Source organism: Macrotis lagotis, chromosome 7 (assembly GCF_037893015.1).
Source record: "Macrotis lagotis isolate mMagLag1 chromosome 7, bilby.v1.9.chrom.fasta, whole genome shotgun sequence".
In the NCBI taxonomy this organism is placed as follows: Eukaryota; Metazoa; Chordata; class Mammalia; order Peramelemorphia; family Peramelidae; genus Macrotis; species Macrotis lagotis.
Window position 1 is genome coordinate 165,675,900 of NC_133664.1, and position 20,559 is coordinate 165,696,458.

Below are 20,559 nucleotides of genomic sequence, written 5' to 3' on the forward strand. Positions count from 1 at the left end.
GAATATTTTAGTAATGTATAAAAACATCACTTGTACACAAATAAAATAAATATAATAAAGAAATACTAGTTAGAATAAAAAATAAGGATATGTCTCTTGGGGTGGTTAGGTGACACAGTAGATACAGCACAAGTCTTGAAGTCAGAAGGACTTGAATTCAAATTTGATCTCAGACACTTTATGCTTACTAGGTGAGTGATCCTGGGTAAATCACTTAACCCCAATTGCCTAGGGTTTGCTGGGGGGGGGGGGGGGTTCAAGCATGGAAATAATAGTAAGGATTCTCTGGACACAATACCTGCCCTCACATCTAGAATGCAAATTTCCATGATCTCAGTATCAATTTAGTATGAGAGATTCTGAGTGCTCATGGCAGGGACCTTTTATGATCTAAGTTCTGAAATCTGCATCAACAGGTTTAGACCAGTCAGGTTGCATGAAGGAGAAAATCCATATCCAGAAAACACAGGTCTCATACACAGCACATAGGTTTTGTATTTAAATTTCAATTATTTAGTGATATTGATGATCATCCCAATATGGATATTCCATCTTATCAAAACTTATTCTTTTCTTTTCCTTCTATGTAATGCTTGACAACATATTAAAATCCTCCGTAGAGGAAAGACATATCTTCTTAGATGAATTGCTCCAGTTCTATCATTATATTATACAAATAAATGTTTTTCTTTTTGTCTCAAAGATTTAGAATGGAACATTGAACTAATATCATTCATAGAAGGCAGCAAAAATAAAAACAATAGCTACCATGTCCATAGCCTTCCAGGAACTATGATTTCACAAATAGAAACATTCTTTTAATTTTTTATAAATTTCATCCTATTGGCACATGCCTTATGCTATTTGATCCTTTGTTAGGTTTTCTCATAGAGCCTCCTATGAACATATATCCAATATGCTAAAAATCTATCTCTACCTCTTTTAATAGTGTCTTGGGTATTAGCATAGCCCTTGGGTTTTCTTAGTCTTTTTTTTTTTATTTCAAGGTAAATATGTCTCTGAATAAGACACAGAGGTGACAAAGGTGGGACTTTTAAAAGAGAAGATGATAAAAACAATATATAAAAGAAAGCGAAATAAAATTTCATCAAGGAGTTTCAATTAGCATCTGATATGACATTGTGTAATTCTTTTTCAACTCAATTCAACTGAAAAAATCATTTATTAAATATATGTGCCAGCTATTGTAATAGGTCTTATAAGTACAAAGAGAAAAACTAAACAGTCTCTGCCCTCAAGAAGCTTACACACTTTTGGGGGCAGAGTGCAATAAATACATAGAAAACTATATATATATATAAATGTATACTCAGTCATTTCTGGGGTTGGTAATATTAGCAATTGGGAGAATCAGTATAAATTTCAAATGGGAGAAAGCATGAACTGAGCTCTTGAAGGAAGGGAAGATATCCTGAGGCAGAGAAGAGGATGGAGAGCAGTATTACTACAACAAGCAAGGCACTTAACATCTTAGTTCCACAGGCTATTTTTTATGATTATTAATTACAGGCTATTTTTCCATTGTCCATCAATGGAATGGTTTCCACAGTGGGAGTTACATAGCCTGATGAAATCACAAGTTGCGATACCATGTATATACACATTTACCATTTAAAATAATCCTTCTTTCATAAAAGGTCTTTTACAAAGTCATTTTAAAAATTTATTTATGCAATTATTTGGAGAAAAAACAGTAGAACCTTCAATTCAATAGGTAGTTATGTCCCATTCTTTAAATATATTGAAAGCAAATAATGTTGTTCTGTTTAATTTTTGTTTTGTTTTAAAGAGTAATTGAAAGACATAAATTTTTTACAACAGAGTAAAATTTCACAATGGCTACCTTTCAAAAAATGACTAGGTGAGTGAGCATTATTCATTTTCAATCATATAATACTCTTGAATCTAAATGCATTTTAAACCCATTCAAGATATTTTGCCTCTTTTCTTGAGTATTCTTACTCAATTGCTATTGCTTGCTCAATTTATTTATATTATCAATAAATCACTTAATTCACTGGATAAAACATTTATGATTAATTTATTGTATATTCACAGATCAACTTCACGTTGCTTAGTTTTAAAGGCAAGACAAATAATTCCAGTTATGAAAGAGAAAGGAATTTACTTATAAAGGATAAAGAAACCTCCACCTCCCCACTTGATAGCCTGCTTCTCTTTTAGGGGATCTGATATTACTATAATACCTTATCAAAATTTCAGTGTCCTTTCTGGCAACTTTTTGAAAGTATGAAAGGTTTAAAAACAATTATTTTAATATTAGTATATGTAAAGCTGTTTTCTACTCACAACAATATTCAAACACCATTTATTGAAACTTGAACATTTTGATTCATTATTAAAAGAAAAGTTATTGAATAATGACAGATATGGAATATGTTAAAGAGTAAAGACATGAGGCAACTTGGTGTTGTAGTGGATAAAGTACTGGCTCTAGAGTCAGGAGAATCTCAGACACATAATACATACTTAAATGTGTGACCTTGAGTAAGTCACTGAACCTCACTGTCTTGCAAACCCCCCCCCCCAAAAAAGAAGAGTAAGACAACCAAAGTGTTAATAATGATACTCAAGACACTACTAAAAGAGAAGATAGATTTTAGCATATTGGACATTTGGTCATAGGAGGTTCTATGATAGAACATAAACAAAGATTGTACAGGATAAAATGTGTGCCAATGGGATGATATTTGTAAAAATTAAAAGTATATATATATATATATATATATATATATATATATATATATATATTTATGAAATCACCTGACCTTTAAAATAATGAAGCTGAAGAACAGCTTGGTGGACTTTCTGTAAACTGTGTACATGAAATTTTTCTATATCTACATAAATATTAAGTTAGATATGATTATTTTTATAATTCAAAGAATACTTTTTTTACAAGAAAGCTGTTTACAGAAGTCATGTTTATCCAAGCAAAGACAAAAGCAAGCTATTGTAAACTTCTTAGTTTTCACAGGGAAGGAAAAGACATCCCAACTAGAAATCAAAGTTGTATTGCTGGAAATAAGTCAGATTATCAAGAAGTAGAAAATTTTATACTTGTCGATTTTTATTTATATAAGCACAGATTATATTCTCTCAATGACATACAATGTTTTTCAGTTTAAATTTTTTCAACTATATATATATATATGTGTGTGTGTGTGTGTGTGTGTATGTGTGTGTATAGCTTTCAAATGTTAATTTTTTTAAGATTTTGAGGTCCACATTTTTCTCCGTGCCTTCCTTCCCTCCCCCTTCCCATGACATCAAGTGATCTGATATAGTTGGTATATAAACAATCATGTTAAAAAATATTTCCATAATAGTCATGTTGTTAAAAAAAAAAGCATCACAAGAAATGGGAAAAACATGAGAAAGAAAAAATATAAAACAAAATTTTTAAAAAATGAAAGTAGAACATACAATACTTTTCATTCCATTCAGTACCTAATATGTGAAAGATTCTATGATATATGTGGGAGATACAAAGGTTAAAAAATGGCAGTCTGTGGTCCAAAAGAGTCTGCATTCATTTGGGGGGGGGTAAATTTTGACCTAACTGAAGTCTTCGTGGGAATTCTTGACTGTCAAAGAAGTTGTAAAGAGAATTTGTGCTCATGGTTGGTTGCACTAGATTGTTTCTAAGGTTTCTTCTAATTCATATTCAATAATTCTAGGGGAATTTTAACAGTGATACAAATAATAATAGTTGTAAAGGGGTGCCAGTGGGGAGTTATCAAGAGTTCTATTTTAAACAAAGTTTAGTTTGTAGTGGAAATAATCATTCAAATTGAGATATAGAGGAGTAATTTTTAAAATTATGGGACTGAGAAGAAATGAAACTTCAGGTTGAAAATGTTTATGTGGGAGGCATTAATATAGAGGGGGATGTTTGAAGCCATAATAGTGAAAACGTTCACCAAATTTCTAAGTTTAAAAGATGATGAGGGGAGAGAGAGAGAAAGAGAGAGAGAGAGAGAGAGAGAGAGAGAGAGAGAGAGAGAGATTGAGGTATAGGTGATTAATAGTATTCAATAACCCAGATCAAAGAGAAAGAAAATGATGGAAAAGCAATTGAATTATGTTATATAAGTTTTTAAATATTTTTAAGAAAGTTTAATTTGAGAACCGGAGGTGGAAGCATAAAAAGACTGAAGAGGGAATGGGTAGCGAGAAATGGAAGCAACACATACACATGTAACATTCAAATCATTTGGTGGTGAAAAGACAATGAATTTGCCTTTTAAATATAATGAATAGCAAGTTTCTAAGCATGGGGATTGTTTGTTTATTATTTGATTTAACAATATAAGAGATCTGAGCATGTTTGAGAGAAGTCAATACATGAATTAAAAATATATATATTTGATGTTAGTTCTACACCAGGCAGTCTTATAAAATATAAAAATCATCACATTATATTATATTATATCATATCATATCATATTACATTACATTATATTACATTATATTATATTTATTATATCATATCATATTATTATAAAATATAAAAATAAAACAATCCCACTGAATTCAAGGAATTCATATTCTAATAGGAAGACACACCACACATATTGGAGCAAGGTCAAGAAAATGGTATTGGTACAGTGAGTCAAAATGATTGTAAATGGAGCTATAGGGATATTATTTGTAATATTTTTTCAAATTTCCCCAATTATATCATTGAAACGATTATTGTTCCTAGGGCAAGAGGTGGTAAGTAGCTGGGAGGGAAAGAAGATAGGAGTAGGAAAGATAGTAAGTAGCATAACAACATTGGATAGACCCTAATTTCCTAGAAAAGACTGAATGGGTAAGTATGGTCTGCAGTCAAACAGATGAATTTTAACTGGCCCCATAAACAGAATAGCTACTGAAAGATGTTACAGAGAGAAAAGGACTGGAGTTGCTAAAAAAAATTGAAGGGGATAATTATACACAAGATTATAATATGCAATTAAAAAAAACTTCAATCATCTCCATATTGTGTAAGAAAGTGGGTTTGTGGCATAAATTTTCAAAATTTTTCAGTTCAATTCTATACTCTATAAGTATAGACATAATCTATTCATTGTGGCATATGATTGTGGTGAAATACTACTAAGCCATAAGAAATTATGAGTTCAATGATTTTTGAAAAACATGGGTATATTTGCAGGACATAAGGAAGAGTAAATGAGCAAAACCAAGAGAATACTCTTTCCAGTAGCAGCAGTTTTGATTAAAGAACAACTTTGAATAAATAAGTAGTTTTTAACTGTTCTAAACACACAAATTAACTACAAAGGACAAATGAGTATACTATCTGCATCCAGAGAAAGAAAGAATAAATAGAAATAGATGTAGAAGGATTTTACATTGCATATATGTATATGAACATTTACACACATTTTGCAGCTAATGTTAGCCATCTCTAGGGTGGGTGGAAGGGAAAAGGGGAAAAGAAATTTCCAAAATAACTTTATTAAATAGTTAAAAGGAATAGCAAGGTGAACATAACAGATTAGTAGTTTTAAATGCCATCATTTGTTAAATAAACTATATTATGGAAATATTTTATTCCATAAATTAAAAATAAAATAAATAAAATATTTTTAAAACTAATATTTTCCTCAGAATTTCCTCAGAAAACTGTCACATTTTATTATGTCAGTTCTCTGAGTCCTTTAACAATTTAGATTTAGGATTCAAATCTTCCAGGTCCATCCAGAGGCTAACTAATGTAAGTCAAGCATTACTACAAGGTTAATGTAGAGGTTACATGTTCACATTTCTTTAGATGTCATTAATTTAGTTATTGACATTGAAAAAATCCAGTGAGGCTGCTAATAATTCAGCAGGCTGTACATATAAGTCTCAGGACAGAGGGTGTGGCAATAAGGAAGGATGTCATACAAAGAGAATGCAAAATGCAGGAGTTAGAAGCCTACTGGGGATACAGATGGGACAATGATTAGCTGAAAATGCATTTGAGATGTTTCCCAAAATCATCTTAAATGTTGACTATTTTTGGCTAACAGTTTGTTTCATAAAATAAGGGTTTTCCAAAATGTATAAACATGATAAAAGAATAATAATAAAAGTTAGCATGAATATAGTGCTTTACAGTTTGCAAAGCTTTAGAAATACTTCATTTGGATCATAAAAAAGGGAAAAGGACCTGCATGTACAAAAACATCTATAGTAACTCTGTTTTTTGTGGTGGCAAGGAATTGGAAATTGAAGGAATTTTCAAATTGTGGAATGGCTGAACAAGTTGAAAGTACTGTTGTACTATAAGAAATGATGAGCAGGTGGATTTCAGAAAAACCTGGAAAGATTATCTGAACTGATGCAAATGTAGTGAGAACTAAGAGAACACCCTGTACAGTAATAGCAACACTACAATAATCAACTATGATAAACTTACTCTTCTCAGCATTACAAGGATTCAAGGCAATTCCAAAAGACTCATGAAGGAAAATCCTAACCACTTTCAGAGGGAAAAAATCTATGAAATGTAAATGCAGATCAAAGTATACAATTTTCAATTTTTCTTGGATCTTTTTCATTCTCATTATTTTCCCCTTTGGTTCTGATTTTGGAGTTCACAAGATGACTGCATTGGAAATGTATTTAACACGATTAGATAGATAGATAGATAGATAGATAGATAGATAGATAGATAGATAGATTAGATATATTTAGATAGAGATAGAGATAGAGATAGAGATAGAGATAGAGATAGAGATAGAGATAGAGATAGAGGTATAGGTAGAGGTAGAGGTAGAGGTATAGATAGATAGATATAGATATAGATATAGATATAGATATAGATATAGATATAGATATAGATATAGATATAGATATAGATATAGGTATAGGTATAGGTATAGGTATAGGTATAGGTATAGGTATAGGTATAGGTATAGGTATAGATATAGATATAGATATAGATATAGATATAGATATAGATATAGATATAGATATAGATATAGATATAGATATAGATATAGATATAGATATAGATATAGATATAGATGATATAGATATAGATATAGATGTAGATATAGGTGTAGGTATAGATATAGGTATAGGTATAGGAATAGGTATAGGTATAGGTATAGGTATAGATACAGATATAGATATAGATATAGATATAGATATAGATATAGATATAGATATAGATATAGATATAGATATAGATATAGATATAGATATAGATATAGATATAGATATAGATATAGGAATATAGGTATAGATATAGATACAGATATAGATACAGATATAGATATAGATATAGATATAGATATAGATATAGATATAGATATAGATATAGGTATAGATATAGATATAGATATAGATATAGATATAGATATAGATGATATAGATATAGATATAGGTGTAGGTATAGATATAGGTATAGGTATAGGAATAGGTATAGGTATAGGTATAAGTATAGATATAGATATAGATGATATAGATATAGATATAGATATATATAGATATAGATATAGATATAGATATAGATATAGATATAGATATAGATATAAAACCTATAAAGAAGATTTGCTATCTTGTGGAAGGGACAGGAGTCAGAGGAATGGAGAAAAATTTGGTACTCAAAATCCTGTAAAAATGAATGTTGAAAAGCATCATAGCATGCAATTGGAAAAATAAATTTCTATTCATCTATAAAAACAATCTCATTTGATCCTTACAACAATGCTGGAAGGAATTTATTATTATCCTTACTTTACAAATGAGGAATCAGATGCAAACAGCTTAAATGACTTGCTCAGAACCATACAGAAATAAGTGTCTGAGGCTAGATTTGAACTCTGTTCTTCCTGGTTTCAAATCCAGCCTTCTATCCACTGTACTACTCAGCTACCTGAATAGAATATAAAAAGAACTCAAGCATTTTTTCCTCTAATAATAAAGCATGATATTGCCATACCTCTCTATAGCCTTCACTGACTCGATCCAGGTTGAGTGAATACACCAGATCCCTGCCTCCCACAAACAGTCGCTCTTGATATTCATCCAGCAACATCACTTGAAGGTCGAGATATCCAAAAGGACTATGAAAGATTGACGTCCTATTTAAATCCAAGAGCTCTGAAATACAACCAGGATATTTATGATAAATACAAAAGAGAAAAAAGCACTCCCTATGCTTACTCATTTCTTTTTATTTTGTTTTTTGACATTCAAAGAACTTGGTAGTAAAAGTTTCTTTTGATTAATGGATTTAGATATAAGTATAGATATCCTATATATTACAAAGTATTATTCTATTTTTCTAGATAACTATTTATTGACATACATACAATTGATTTAAATACATAGCACAACTGGTAATAATTTTCAAACATGCACAATAGAAAAAAGAAAAGAATAAAACTTGTTCATTAAGATTTTAAAGTGTGTAAGAAAAAAATGGTCTCTGTTTATATCCAGAGAAAGTGTGGAGGGGTCATTTTTATGGTCCTTACTCTAAAAGGGAAAGGGAATAAGCATCAATGGAAAAATCATGCAGTAATTTCTTCATTTGTCAGCCAGAAAATGCAACTCCTGATAGACCTCACCAAAAAAGTGCCCATTTAGATCCAGAGGAAAAACAATAGTGAAAAGACCTTTAAATTTTTGTTCAGAAAGTCAAATTTATATTCATATTGTTCTAAGTCTGGAAACTATCAGAATTGCTAATACTATGAGATAAAGTTCCGTATGTTAATGACTAGTGAAAAAGAAGGGGAGGGTATCTATTTTCTACCCCCCTTGATGATTGTGTTCAACTCTGGCTAATGTTAGCAGTGGATTGGGATTGGATAACTGGAACATTGCCACAAAATAGCTATGAATATATTTGCATACGTATATATGTACATGGAAACACGCACATATATGACTGCATAAATAAATATATATGACACATAATAGCATAGTGACTCCAGGGAAAGGGACCTATGACCATATTTGAAATATTATCAAAAAGCAATTCATTTCTAAAGCCACAAAGCCTTTTATTGCTTTTGTCACCACTGTCTTTTTTATTTTAAAGCTTCTGGTTTCTATTGTACTACTTCAGCATTTAATGAGAGTGGGGAATAAAGTCTAACAGCTTTTGGAGTTTTTGAGAAATGATACAAAAGTTTTTTTTCCTAATTTTAGGACAAAGAAATCTCAATATGTTGGTGATTTTCCAAGCTGTCAAATAGGAAGGTGGTGATTACATATTCTGACATACAACATAAGACTGAAAGCTGATAGAGATCTTAGAGGTCATCTTGCCCCATCTGCTTATTTTGCATCAAAGGACACTGAGGCTCAGGAATATTTAGTGAATTGACCAAGGTCCCACAGATATTAAGCATGAGAGCCAGAATTTAAACATAGCATTGTTGATTACAAATTGAATACTTTTTACAATATGCTATTTGCTTTATGAAATAAAATCAATAAAATCCAATAAAAATAATTGATTAAATCATTTGGATTTAGCATTATATAAAATATACTCTTTTCACAGACAAGACTGTAAAGGTGGATAATCTGAGAGGTGTGGAATCAGAAAGACCTGCCTAAATTCAAATTCTCCCCCCAGTCTTGCTTGGTTAACTATGTGACCCTAGTTCTGTCACTAAATCTCTTTTGGCTCTGAATACCTTACCTGTGAAATAGGTATAATAAAATAACCTCCTTCCCAGAATTGTTATGAAGATTAAATGAAGTAATTGATATAAAGCACTCTGTAAACTTTAAAGTACTATGTAAGTGCTAGCTATAAAAGAAGAATTATTATTAAGGAGACTTTAACTTTTCTATGCTTAAGATTTCTCTTTTTTTCCATTTTTCCTTAATTTTTCCTCTTTGTACTCCATTTGTCCTTCCTTTTTCCTGATTTCCCTCTTTATTTGCACTGCAGTCTCTATATTCTCCTAAAAATTAATGAAACCAAACATATGAAAACAAAATAAATTTAAAATTCAAAGAAGAGAAATCAAATAAGAAGAGAAAATAAATTTAAGACACTTATGAGAAGGAAATTGAGGCCCAGAAATAAAAGAATAGAAAGTAGACTCCCAGACAATTTCACTTGTTTTTTTTTCCTCTTTCTTAACTTCAGATTCAGAGAAAAAAAAGTCAATAATCAATCAACATCTATTAAGCACCTGCCATGTGCCAGACCCTCTAATAAGACCCAGGAATACAAATAAGAGGAAGAAAGATATTTAATGAAAAAGACTATACAGTCAAAAATAAACAAAGTAGAAATGAAGAATAACTGGAATTCTGAGTTCTCTACCGGGAAGTTTTGGGAGGACACTTTTGTTCTGCCCTTCAACCCTCCATCAGAGGGAAGAGTACAGAGGTCATATTGACCTATCAAAGCTGAAGCAATGTCCATGACAAAGAGACTTCTGGGGAGGAGCTAATTCTCTGGAAAACAAGATTTCAAGGAGCCAAAATGAAACAGAGTAGCTAACTGGAAAAAACAAAAGCAATAGATAGAGCACTGAACCTAGAGTCACAAAGACCTGAGTTCAAATACTATGTAGACACTGTGACTCTGGGCAAATCACTGGCTTGCTCAGTGATGGGGGTGAGGGGGAGAATAACAACACCTATCTCACAGGAATGTTGTAAGGACTAAATAAGATAATATTTTTTTAAATGCTTTGTAAAACTTAAGGAGTTATGAAAATGCTAGATATCATTACAGCTTTACAAATAGATTCAGATGATCCTCACCAAGAACAACAACTTAAGAGGTAGATGCTTTTATAATCATTTTAAAAATGAAGAAAATGAGGATGAGAAGAGTCTCAGACATGTGGTTTGTTTAAAATTACATAGGTAGGGGCGGCTAGGTGGCATGGTGGATAAAGCACAGGCCTTGGAGTCAGGAGTACCTAGGTTCAAATCTGGTCTCAGACACTTAATAATTACCTAGCTGTGTGGCCTTGGGCAAGCCACTTAATCCCATTTGCCTTGCAAAAACCTAAAAAAATTTAAAAAATAAAATAAAATTATTATAGGTAAAAAGTATCTGCAAAAGTATTAGAACAAAGTTTTCGATCAAAAAATCTAGTACTCTATCCACCATATCACCAGGCTCCTTCCCAAGAATGTCAGTTTTCAATATAGCACTAAGGCTACTTTGTAGATATAATTATTCTTTTTCCATAATTTCCCCAACCTTCTGAGACTGAGTGCTGTCTAAAAACTCTACTGCCAAAAGGCTTCAATCATTAGCATCACTGAGATAAATTGTCATCAATCATTTAATACAGTATTATGAAAGAGAATATGAGAATACATTTTGATGAGTAGAGGAAAGGCAAGAAAGCACTGAATGTCTGACTGGGGAAAACTTCATGGAAAAGGATAATGGAAAGAGCAAAAATGAGAAAGAGGAAATCCACAAATCTATTTATTAACAGTGTGAATTTAATGAAATCACTAAACTTAACTGAGTCTCTGGGAATGAAGGGCAACTTTTTAATTTATTAATTTATTAACTATCTTACCTGTTTTTTATGTATATAAATGAATTCAGCATTTATTTGTGGGGAAATCTTTGAGCTGAGCCTTGAAGTAAGCTAGTGATGCCAAGAGGTCAAGATGAATAGAGACACCATTCCAGTAAGAGGAAATAGCAAAGGCCTATAATATAATATTATGCCCCAAAAAATTAGCCTAGAAAGGTAGAACATTAAAGAGGGAAGGGACTTTGAAAAATCATCCTCCACAAAATTGCCAATGTCCCGTTTGAAAGGCTAAACATTTTGGTTCAGATTCTAGTTCTTAACATTTTGGACAAGTTTTTTCAATGCTCTGAGTATCTTTTCCCACATTTGTAAAATGAGATATTGGTTACTATGAACTTTGAGGCTCATTGCAAATTCTATGATCATTTTTTTTAATTGTCATGTTGATAGGGAGACCCTAACCTTCTTGAACAGGCAAGTAACATAATTTGAGCTTTGCTTTAGGGATCTCAATATGGCAGCTTTGTGGTTTACGATTTTCAAAGTCTTTTCCCACTTTAAAGACCTATGATTTAATGAACAATGAGAGGAAAATGAAACAAAAAAAATGTGCTTCACAGTTTTGCCTAAGCTTGGCCCAGACCTTTGCTTACCAAATAATTAAATTCTAGGTTTCCAATAATGTAAACAATTTAGAAAAGTTTTCTTCATTCACTATCATGTACACACATAGATATATGACCTTTGACCTCTTATTTCTCTCTTGTCTATAAGCATCTATGGTTTGATAGATGTCATCTATGGTATAACGTTAAGATACTGAATAGGAATAGGGATACTCCTATTTTAATATGCAAATATCTTCAATGTCGGATTTAAGAGAAGACAACTGGTTTCTCATATCTGCTAATTCATGTATAGATAAATTAAATAAAGAAATCCAATATCCCACAACTATATAGTTGGAAAAGAGGTTATTTTGATAGGTAAGCAATATCTTAATGTCATTGTGAATATACTTGTGATCCCATAGAGTTCCCCCAAAGAATCATTTAGAACACATAGGTGTCAGTACACTATATTTTAGAACACTGAGACTAGTAATTATCAGAGGCATAATTTGAAAACATTTTAAGAATTAAGCTAATTAGATTATCTTTTAGATCATTTATAGTTCTAAAATATATGAAAATAGTTTTATATCCCAATCCAATATTCTTTCTACTATTAAAAATTAATTTTCTCTAATGCCATAACTATTTAAAAACATGTAATCATTCATATGAACATGCATAATGATCAAAAGGGAAAGAGAATTCAAATGTATCTTCAAAAATATTGAAAAATACTGAGGAATTGATATTACAGAGAGACAGAGGCAGAGACAAAACCTACCCAGTGTTGAGAATATATTTTTAAGCAATGAAATAGTGATTTTCATGTCATACTTGACTCATTACTACTGGGAACAGTTCCCAAAATCTTCTATATTTACTTTATACTCAACAAAATTCAAACATCAGATTATGGGCTGCTTTTAAATTTTACTATGAGGAAGAAGTTAAGCAAGTTATATAATTCACTAATCTTATATCACAGTTGTCTGATAGCAAGTACTAATTTAATTGTCCATTCAGAATCATGCATTAATCAAATCTTCTCATTGTAATTTCTCATAATTTTTCCTACATGCATATTCTTACTCTTCAAATTAATTCATTAAATATTTTTTGAAGTTTACCTCATGCCTACTGTTATGGGAAAAATGATATTCCTGACTTCAAAGAATTTACAGTCTAATCAGGGAGTCAAGATATAAAATATGTAATAGTTAAGTAATGAGCCAAGGCAGTGCGTAACTGAAAGTGAATGAGTATGAGTGAGACAATATTAAATGAATGCAATAAAAGAAAAAAAAACATTATGAGCCAGTGTAGACAAAAGTTCATCAACAAAGAGTTAAGAGTTGAATTTGCTTTGAAGGATGACTGAAGTTGAGTGGAAGATGGGAGAAATGGGGCACAGAGGTGACTAGTAAAAAAAAAAAAAAAACTAAGAATACTATAAAAAAATCCAAAAGTGTCATCTGGGAATAAAAGACCTCTGTGCAATTCATGTAAACTGTCCATTATTCACAGAAGGAATGACATTCTTTCCTCTCTACTTATTGAAAACATCCTCTGTCTTCAAGGTTCAGTTCAGGTGCCACTTCTTCCAATAACCTTTGATTCCTCCATATTGAAGAAGATATTTTTTTATTCAAATTTCTTTTAAAACAAGATATCCCTCATGTTTGCCTTTATCACATTTTATCTCACATATTACTTCTTTGTGTCTTATGTTCTCTTTTAGAGAGTAGTATTGTGCCTAGGGACTCTTGTAGTTTCTTCTAATATTTTTAATACATAGAACTCTACTTCCATTCATACAGTTGGCGTTAAACAAATGTTGATTTAAACTTATTATTTTTAAGATACCTTGTCATATATACAGATGGAATTCAGTAAATTTTTGCAGAATTTGAATTCATTGTTTTTTTTATAAAACTTACAACATCAGTTCCAAAAAAGACGTAAGAATTGCATTTTAAGTAAAAAATATATGAAATTGAAAATGCAGGTTTCCAAATGACTCAGCTAAAAAGTCAGATTGAAGAAATTTAATTAATCAATTAAAGTGTTTTCTCAGTGAAACAAGATATTTCTTGTTCATGTGGATTTTTCTTCAGCAAGTCAAAATAGGCTTTCAAGATGAATTCAAATAATTGGAGAACTTTCTATTTTTCTTTGGCTTAGAAAGCAATTTGTCTTTTCTTTTTTCAAAAATAATTTTCTTATATGGTAGATTATGGAGAAATTTAGGAAATTTTCATTTCACCAGAAGCACATTTCTTGCTTTATTCAAAAGACAAAGAAAGAGAAGATATTTCTCTTTCCTAGCTCATGCAGCTACCTCCATCTACTCTCAGGAACCACTCAATCTCAAAGTCTTAAATCACTCCTAATGCTTTTAGCTCAAATCACAAACCAAGGAATCACTTGGAGCCTGGTGTCTACTCCACATACACCCCAAACAATGTCACTTACTTCCTTTTTCCTTTTTAGAGTTTTTGGCTAGTTGTATGAAAGGGACTAGGGAAATAGACAGGAACAATAGGACAAAAAGAAAGTCTAATCCCAGGTAATCTCCTAAAAATACAGTCCTAATAATGGACCTTGCTGACTCTATTTAAAACAAGCTTGCTCATCACTTCTTCCTTGGTTGTAGGGAGGGGAAAGGAGGAAAGAGTAAGTATGGAAGGGAAAGGATGAGTGTGGTAGGCAAAATAAATAAATAAATTGATTTGCACCAAAAGAAAATGGTTCAGAATTTTTCTAAAACAGGAATTTGTTATTTTGCTATAGGGCATACATTATTAGCAGTCAATGAAGATATACACTGAGGTTTAATTCTTTTCACTCTTTTGTTTTTTTTTTCTTTCCTAACCTGCTAGGGAAATATTTTTTTCTACAAATTGCCTTCATCAATATATTAGAAAAGTAACATCTTTCCTCAATTTAGTCTTTACATTTTGATATCAGGTCTCTTTCAATTTAAACAAACTAACAAGAAGCTTACTTTGTCCTTTGTTAAAGGCAACAGCAATGGATCACCATGGAGAGGAGATCCCCTTCCCCCACTGCAATGTCACTAACCTCCCCAATCTCCATTCCATTGTAAAGTAGGAGCTTTCTAAGGTTAATGCCTCAAATCTGTTTTTCTTTCATCTCTGAACCCATTTCTAGTTAAGTATTCAATATATGTTTTTAAAAATAAATCTATCAGCAAAATTTTCAATCGCAGTAAGAAATTTTAAAAAGTGAATTACTGAAATCAACTTTATTATTTTTTTAACCAATTGCCTAAAGATTCATCTTATTTTCTAAAATATTTCTGTAGAATGTATTTTAATGAATTTGACAAAGCAGATTGATGGCTTCTAATGGATTGTAATCCAGGCAAAAAAGTTGGGTTTTTAGAAACAATCAATTAACTTGTTTGTTTGGAGTGTAAATAGAGAATAACCCCTGAATTTGTTAAATGTTCTTCCTTGTTATGGACAATTGTGGCATTCCAACATTCTTGAGACACTTACTTTTTTGCCTTTCTCAAAGTCCAAAAAAAGTCTTTTTAACATTTAGATGCTTAAACCAATTTCAATGACAAAATGTTAATGTGAACAGTTAAAATAAATGAAAGAAAAGATTGGCCATTTAAATAGGTATGGGTTTTGGTTAGCTGACAAGAACAAAAAAATCATCATTGAAAATTTTCTCCTTTGTGATTAGTCACTAAAAGAGGATCTCTGTTCTTCCATATCCATGAGTTCATTTAAAAAAATTTTTTCCAATCTCTCATTGGAAGTTGAAATGCAGCCTGACAAAATAAATATGTCTAGGGAAAATATAGTAAATTGAACTCCAAAAATGAAAAGCATACATACATTTCAACTCATTAAATTTTACTCTATTTATTCCATTGACAAAGGAAGTCCAGGTCACCAAAAGTTCCTTCACTTCTATACTAATTACATCTGAGTCACAATAATAGAAAACATTTAATGTAATGCCAAAATCATGGCTATGGAACTTAAGTATCTGTGTGTCCTTGAGGAATCACTTAAAATTCTTGGATTTCACTTTCCTCATCTATATATAACAAAATGATTAGACTACATTAATTTTAAGGTCCCTTCAAATTCTACATCTATGATTTTCTACCTTGAAAATGTACAGGTGTTACACTTTTTTATTTAAGTCCCTTATACAGATTTTCTAACAAACTTTATAATGAGGACACACAAATTTCTTAGAACACAAACTCCTGAATCAAAGAAAACTTGAGTGATACATCTATATCATCTTTCCTAATGGAGGGACCAATTGATCAAATGTGATGCAATAGAGTTGGATACAGAAGGAATGAAAAGGTTTCATTCCTCTTTCTTTCATTTCATCCCTTTGCAAAAGGTGAAGGGTAAGAGGAAGCAGGTGAAAGTTAGAAGTTACAGAAAATGTTAAAGGTACAAAGCTACTTTTCGCAGAACACCACTAACTGAAAGTATATGGCACAGGGACCTAAAGCAACAAACTACTAGGAGGAAATAAGAATAAAGCCAGAAGTTTATCCAAGGCCATGGAAGAAAACAGAAATACAAGGGAACATTCTCCCTGGCAAGAAATCAATAATAGTTTGAAAATAAAAATGGCTTGTTATAGGAGATTCTCCCATATATATATAGTTATATAAGGATTCTCATAATGCCTTCACTAACATTTCCAACCTTCCATTTTGGTTACGAAGAAGCTTTTTCTCTTAGATTTCTGAATGATTGGAATTTATCAATGACCCTAAGAAGAAGAGGAATGAAACTGAACTGGTAGGAAATATAGATTGATTTGTTGCTGTAGAGTTCAATTCGGTTGTGAATAAATATATTCTGTTTTGATGAATACACTAGAAATGAGAAACTGTTTCAGTTTTAAAATGTGGTTAATGATAAAATATGCCAAAGAGAAACTCTGTGGTAACAAACCAGTTTGGGTATCAAAGGAAACAGTTTGACACTTGAATGATCCATAAACAACTTAACTTTATAAAGATGACAGATTTTTTTCCTAAATTGATACTTCCAGGCAGTATGTTAGTTAGGTATAGACAGCATGACATGATACAAGCATTTCTGAAACTAACAGTCAGTAGACAAAGATTCTCATTCCAGTTCTGGCACTCACCAAGCAACCTTGGGAAACCTCACTATACCTTTTTTAAGTCTTGGTTTCTTGAGATTTAAAATGGGGGATAATATTTGTCCAGCATACTTGTCTGAGTTGCTAAAACCTTAAAAGAAAAAAATCTATGTAAAACTATTTTGCAAATAGTCGTGGCCTTTCTAAAAGTTGACTTAACCATATTTGATGAAAGTGGTTTGAAAATGCATTATACATTTCCATTATAACTTTCCATTATTTTATTTATATGGTAGAAAACACTTAATTTTTTTCTGGATGACTGAAAACCCTAACTATGAACATCATTACTGGGTTTTATATTATATGTTTATGATTTATGATACTGGGATCAACTTATATGGTTGACAGGACTCTGAAGGTTGCTTTATTTTCAGCCACAAAAACATATATTTTCCAGTCTGCTACATATGTGCAAAACACTGTGCTATGAGGAATATCTCTGATTTCTTATATCAGTTAACTTGCTTTGGTAATTTTTTTTATTTTTTATTTTTTGCAAGGCAATGGGGTTAAAAGGATTGCCCAAGGCCACACAGCTAGGGAATTATTAAGTATCTGAGAGCAGATTTGAACTCAGGCACTCCTGACTCCAGGGCCTGTGCTCTATCCATTGAGCAACCTAGCTGCCCCTGGAGATTTTTACATATATAATAGCATGCTCTCCAATTTGGAACAATACCCTAAAGGCAATAAAACTATGCAAATATCCAAAACCTCTACTAGGTTTGTAACCTAAAGAGCTCATAATAAAAGGGAAAAGACCCATATTTACAAAAATACTTATGGCAACTCTTTTTGAAATAGCAAAGAATTAGAAATTGAAGAGATGCCCATCAATTGCAGAATGATTGAACAAGTTATGGTATAAAATGCTATGGAGTACTATTGTTCCATAAGAAATCATGAGTAGCCAGACTTCAGAAAATTTTAGAAAGACTTTCATGAGAGTGAGAGAGAGTGTAGTGAGTAGAACTAGGAGAATATTGTACCCATTAAAAACAACATTATGAGTTGATCAACTGTGATAGATTTGGCTCCTCTCAGTATTTCATCGATTAAGGACATTTGAGAGAACTGTTATGGAGAATGTCTTCCACATTCCAACACTATGGAGTCTGGATACAGAACAAAACATACTATGTTCATTTTTTAAAACTTCTTTTATTTTTTTCTTTCTTTTGTGTGGTTTTTAACCCTTTATTTCTAGTTCTTTTTTTACAACATGATGAATAGGAAAATATGTTAAACATAATTGTACATGTACAACCTATATTAAATTGCTCACTCCCATGACAAGAAGAAAGGGGAGAGTGATAGAAAAATATGGAACTCAAAAGTCTGCAGAAGGATAAATACTGAAATTTATCTTTGCATGCAATTGTAAAAAATTAAAATAAATTAAACTATAAAACAAAACTAAAAAATATTCTTAGCATACTCTCTACCTGGTCCAAATAAGAATGACTTTCTTTTAAAATAAAAGTCACAGACTTTTTTTCTAGGTTGTACTTAATAATATAATTATCTTCCCTCTGTCGATTCCCATATGACTTTGGCATCATTCTGAACACTCAATTTTATTTCAGAATCAATATATCTTTCAATTTTCTTAAAAGTTTTTACTTTTTCTCTGTCACTTGTTTTTTTGCTATTATTGCTGTTAGGTGTTGGAAGAAACATACTTTTTGTCATTTAAAATAATTCATTACCAAAGTTTTATACATTTTTCTACCCTCCCTCATCCTTCTCTGGAATCAGGACTTCAGAGTGTTCTTTAGTTTCGTTGTTTGGTTCTAATAGTCCACAAGTTTTATTTTTCATTTCATTCTCAGAGTTCAAGTGGCTGTTTCATACTCTGGCACTTGATTCCTCAGTTCTCCTTGTTCTTGCTTCTGCTCTTTCTTAGTTTACTATATCTATTTTTTCAGCTCTCTCTCTCTCTCTCTCTCTCTCTCTCTCTCTCTCTCTCTCTCTCTCTCTCTCCTGATTTTTATGTGAGAAAGTTATAGAAGTGGAAAATGAGCTGAATAAGATGGGTAAGGGCATTTTCTAGACCCAAATATTGATCCCTATTCAATTTCTGGATTGAATTGGGAGTAGTATCAATGCAGATTAAAGAGTGTGAAACAATTTAAAAAGATGGAAGAATAGAGTCTACACAGAAAAAACTTCCAAAGAATCAAAGAGAAAAGTTATAAGAAATTAAATGGAAAATTAAGAAAGTGGGAAAAAATGAAAGGTACAGTAAATTGTCAAAGTGATTTGGTGAATATGGCAAATTGCGTTAATATAAAGGTAAGTGAAATAAGGAGAATAAGACAATGAATTTATGTAGGATATTCAAGTTATTAAAAGGTGATAATCAGCTAAAAAACATTTTAAAAGTACTAAATCCTATTCATCAAAATCATTAGACAGAATGTGGCATTAAAACACTAGTAACAGGGAAAAAACCCTGAAAAATTTAGGGGTTTTTTGTTTTGCTTTTCTTTCTTTTTTTAAAAACAAGGCTGAACTTTTCAACCATTATAGAGGACAAGTGAATTGCCTTGCATTAGGTACATAATGCTTGTTCTTCTGCCATAGCCAAGAGACTGTTATTTTTATAGACCGAGTTCCCTATGAAAAGAGAAGACAAAGGAGCTCAAAGAATATCTCTACATACACCAAGTTATTAGAGACAATGAAATGTTTTTTTTTTTAAAAAAGTGAGGCATCATCTTTGAGAAAATAATAGACTTTGGAAGGTCAGGTTAGGATATTGGAGAGTTGAAAAGGTTATACAGAGAAAGAAAAAATAAAATAAAATTTTAATTGTTCACTTAAAGCTTAAAAAGAAAGATTGGAAATCTTCAAAATGAGTCAGATGTTCTCAAAGAAGAGAATAACATAAGCATGATGCTTTTTCCTTCATTCTCAAAGAAGACCATGACATAGATGAGGGTAGGCAGATACAACATTTTTTTTTGCAGAGTGGTGGGGTTGGGTGACTCGCCAAGAGTCACATGGCTGGGTGGTTATTGGGTGTCTGGGCTAGATTTGGGCATGGGTCCTCCTGGCTCTAGGGGCATTGTTCTGTCCACTGTACCATCTGGATGCCCCATAACACTCTTTTGAGGGGAGACAAAGTGAAAGAAGAGATAGAATAAAATAAATTGGAGTGCAGAGGAATACAATGGAGTTAGTAATAGCAAATGTGGGAACAAATATTGTAGCAACTTCTATGATGGATTTATGATAAAGAA

General features: G+C 31.5%; 1 protein-coding gene across 1 annotated transcript in view; it reads right to left on the reverse strand.

The window, feature by feature from the left end:
* The window catches only part of LOC141494195 (semaphorin-3E-like), a 371,039-nt gene that overhangs the window by 113,926 nt on the left and 236,554 nt on the right, over positions 1-20,559 (reverse strand). Inside the window, exon 2 of the mRNA XM_074195301.1 lies at positions 7,985-8,145. Coding sequence (XP_074051402.1) covers positions 7,985-8,145 — 161 coding nt within the window. The remainder of the gene's footprint in view (positions 1-7,984; positions 8,146-20,559) is intronic.